At 31.3% G+C, this 3844-nt stretch overlaps 1 protein-coding gene across 1 annotated transcript in view; it reads left to right on the forward strand.

Annotated features, from left to right (window-relative positions):
* Positions 1 to 1286, forward strand: part of LOC105312577 (ankyrin repeat and KH domain-containing protein 1-like) — a 4355-nt gene extending 3069 nt beyond the window's left edge. The window contains exon 4 of the mRNA XM_019995842.1: positions 3 to 1286. Within this exon, the coding sequence (XP_019851401.1) occupies positions 3 to 1286 (1284 nt within the window). The remainder of the gene's footprint in view (positions 1 to 2) is intronic.
* The last annotated feature ends 2558 nt before the right edge of the window (positions 1287 to 3844 follow it).

Genomic DNA, 3844 nt, shown 5'->3' on the forward strand with positions numbered 1-3844 from the left:
AGGAACAAGTTAATCCTCAAATAGTGAAACTGTTGCTACAAGTTAATCCAAATTTTAAAAAAATAGATCAAGAAACTGCATTTTTGTTGGCTTGTCAAAATGGTCACACTCAAGTGGTTCAACTGTTACTGAAGGAAAAAGTTGATCCTAATGTTCAAAACAAAAATGGAGTGACTGCTTTTATGTTGGCTTGTCAAAATAGTCACATTCAAGTTGTTGAGCTGTTGCTGAAGGAACAAGTTGATCCTAATATTCAAAATAATGATGGAGTGAATGCTTTTATGTTAGCTTGTGAAAATGGTCACACTCAAATAGTTGAACTGTTGCTGAAGAAACAAGTTGACCCTAATGTTCAAAACAAAAATGGAGTGACTGCTTTTATGTTGGCTTGTCAAAATAGTCACATTCAAGTTGTTGAACTGTTGCTGAAGGAACAAGTTGATTCTAATATTCAAAATAATGATGGAGTGAATGCTTTTATGTTGGCTTGTCAAAATGGATACACTCAAATAGTTGAACTTTTGCTGAAGGAACAAGTTGATCCTAATATTCAAAATAATGATGGAGTGAATGCTTTTATGTTGGCTTGTCAAAATGGATACACTCAAATAGTTGAACTTTTGCTGAAGGAACAAGTTGATCCTAATATTCAAAATAATGATGGAGTGAATGCTTTTATGTTGGCTTGTCAAAATGGATACACTCAAATAGTTGAACTGTTGCTGAAGGAACAAGTTGATCCTAATGTTCAAAACAAAGATGGAGTGACTGCTTTTATGTTGGCTTGTGAAAATGGTCACACTCAAATAGTTGAACTGTTGCTGAAGGAACAAGTTGATCATAATGTTGAAAATAATGATGGAGTTACTGCTTTTATGTTGGCTTGTCAAAATAGTCACATTCAAATTGTTGAACTGTTGCTGAAGGAACAAGTTGATCCTAATGTTCAAGACAAAGATGGAGTTACTGCTTTAATGATTGCCAGTGCTAAAGGGCATTATCAAGTAGTTAAGTTGTTATTAGAATCTAAAGCTGATCCAACTATAAGATCTAATGAAGGACGCACTGCATTAGTAGTACCCAAGAAATTTGAACTATATAAAATGATCTACTCTTATTTTGTTGAAAACTATAGATCTATAAAGTTAGAGGAAGATGCTGCTAGTGTATATTCATTTGAGTCTCACAGAACAGTATCCAGTGGATATTATACAGTATCAGATATTAGTAGCATGAGAACTTATCCTTCTACACTAACTTTAGATTCAGCAATGGATGAGAAGTAGATAGTTAGTAACTAGTTAATACATAGTTACAACATTTTTGTAATTATTGCTGCCTTAGAAGGCTAGCACTTTTGTATTATCATTATGAAGTGAACTATTACTATTACTAGTTATTTAACTTACTAGAATAAATTCTGTAGAAAATAGTAATAAAATTTACTAAATAGTCTACAGGATATTTTTAAAATAGTTTATTATGATCAAACCTAATAACCATTGAAACCTGTAAAGGAGAAAAAAGACAAAGGTATGTTAGCAAAAGTTAAATAACTGTATGAGGAAATGTACGTCGGTATTAGTTCCACTTTTTATGGTCATAACCCAAAAACTTTTAGTTGGAATTAGCTCAAACTTTCTACACAGCATAAAAACATCAATATGTATCAAAAAATTTATTAGAATGTATGGTGATTTTGGAGTCATTTTTTTGAAAAAAAAACCATGAGCGATATATCTATTAGCTATAGCTTTGGGTATGCCAATTTCTAAAAATGATTGTAAATTTAAAAATTAAAGTCAAAATTAGCTCAAATTTTTACATAGCTCAATATGTCTATCAGAAAATGTATTAAATTACATTTCAAAAATGATTACAACTCAAAAAATGTCTTTAAAAATCAACTTAAACTACACTGCATCAAAGTGTTATTTAGCAGCTAAATTGTAGATTCGTTGAAATGTTAAAGGCAATATCCTGCTAATTACCTTATTCCCAATACTAGGTTTCTTCATGCTATATCATATGGTATCTATTATATCTGTGGTCTGGAGTAAGTGATACTTTTATCATTAAAAACATTTACAGTTTCTAAGCATGATAATTTCATTGCTTACAATAATAAATCAAGAAATATTTTGTTTCCAAACAGAGAGTTTTTAGGATATTAAACAGAGTTTAGTATTACAACATTTCCTTCAATATTAATATCAGAGGACTATATATATTTTTAGTACAATACTTTTAGAGTAACATTATTAAAATTACAGTATAATTGAAAAATAATGTTTTCTTTTTAGTTTTATTTTTGAGTTAATAAAAGTGCTTTTATGTGAGAAAGTTACCTTAGATTGAAAAAAAGTTGCAAAATGGATTTTTTTGTTTGCTGGTACTTAAAAGTTGTGTACTAATTTTTTATTTACTTTGAAGGATTGGCATTGTCATTGTCACGTGTGCACTGCAATACTATAGGTCTCTTCATGCTGTATCATAACTTCATAAGCTATTTATTATGGTATGTCTGTGGTCTGGAGTAAAATGATTTATTATTGAAAACATTTACAGTTTCTAAGCATGATAATTTCCATGCTTACAATAATAAATCAAGAAATGCTTGTTTCCAAACAGAAAGTTTTTAGGTATTGTTAAAGTATTCCAGCAATGTGTACCAAACTTTAGAACCTGTTGTGGTAACAGTGCTAATGTAAGACATGTAACATCCTATTAGTCTGGCATGCTTTCACCAATTCCTGGAACCAGTGAATCATCATAATGACATCCTTGTATACATAACTAATAGCTACTGCTTTGTAAAACATGTATTAAAAGTTGTTTCAACTAACACTAATTACTTGTTTCATTTTCAGCAATGAAAAGATTATAAAAATAGATGCATGTACATCCACAAGAAGTGTGGTGATACTTTATACAATGATTTATTCACATCTTCTCCTGCTGTTCATTTTGTTCTCTCATTTTAATTCATCTTCAGCCAAAATCACTCATGACATCACTGGCAGACACCAATTGGAAAGTATCTTGTGCAGTGACAATGAAGCATCATTCAGTGATGATGTCACTCTGCTCCTTTCTACTGATGTAACTCATGAAATATCTCAAAATAAGTCCTGCAGAGTTAATATAAGTCGATCCCTTAACATCACCAGTCATCCAAGTTATGCTACAGCTGAAGTTTACTGTAACACTACTGGTTTAAGCATTGTCTGGACTAGTGGCTTTGCATTTTATGGTTCAAATGGCACGTTAATAATGAATGACCTTCGTTTTAATAGCTGTGGTATTTAGCTCACTACACTAGATAGTGACATCTATTCTACAAATTATCCACTTTCATTCACTAACAAACATGCTACTGCTTTGCTATTGAGCAATATTGCTAGTGTTAAAGTGACTAATGTGACCATAGTAAACTGCACTGCATTTGGACTGGTAGCAGTTAACCTTTGTAATGCAACTTTCGATTTTCTTAATATTAGCCATCAAACAAGAGCACATAAGTGCAATTTCAGTGGAAGTGGATTATTTGTATTATATACAAATTTAACAGCATACTCAACAGTTGATGATTCTTATGGACATTATATGTAAATAAGGAATTCTACTTTTTTTAAACTTCACTCAGGGTACAAGCCTATTAACTGCCCCATAACTTATAGGTATCCTATGCCTGCTGTATCTGCAGCAGGTCTCACAATATTCTATACACAATCATCACCAGCTGTTGTGAAAGTTTCCAATAGTACATTTGAAATATGTCATGGTTTGATATTAGGAGCAATGGCAATAATTCAATTTAACTCTTCAATAGATTCTCGCACTA

The sequence above is a fragment of the Amphimedon queenslandica genome, unplaced genomic scaffold, assembly GCF_000090795.2.
Source record: "Amphimedon queenslandica unplaced genomic scaffold, v1.1 AMPQUscaffold_13430, whole genome shotgun sequence".
NCBI lineage: Eukaryota > Metazoa > Porifera > Demospongiae > Haplosclerida > Niphatidae > Amphimedon > Amphimedon queenslandica.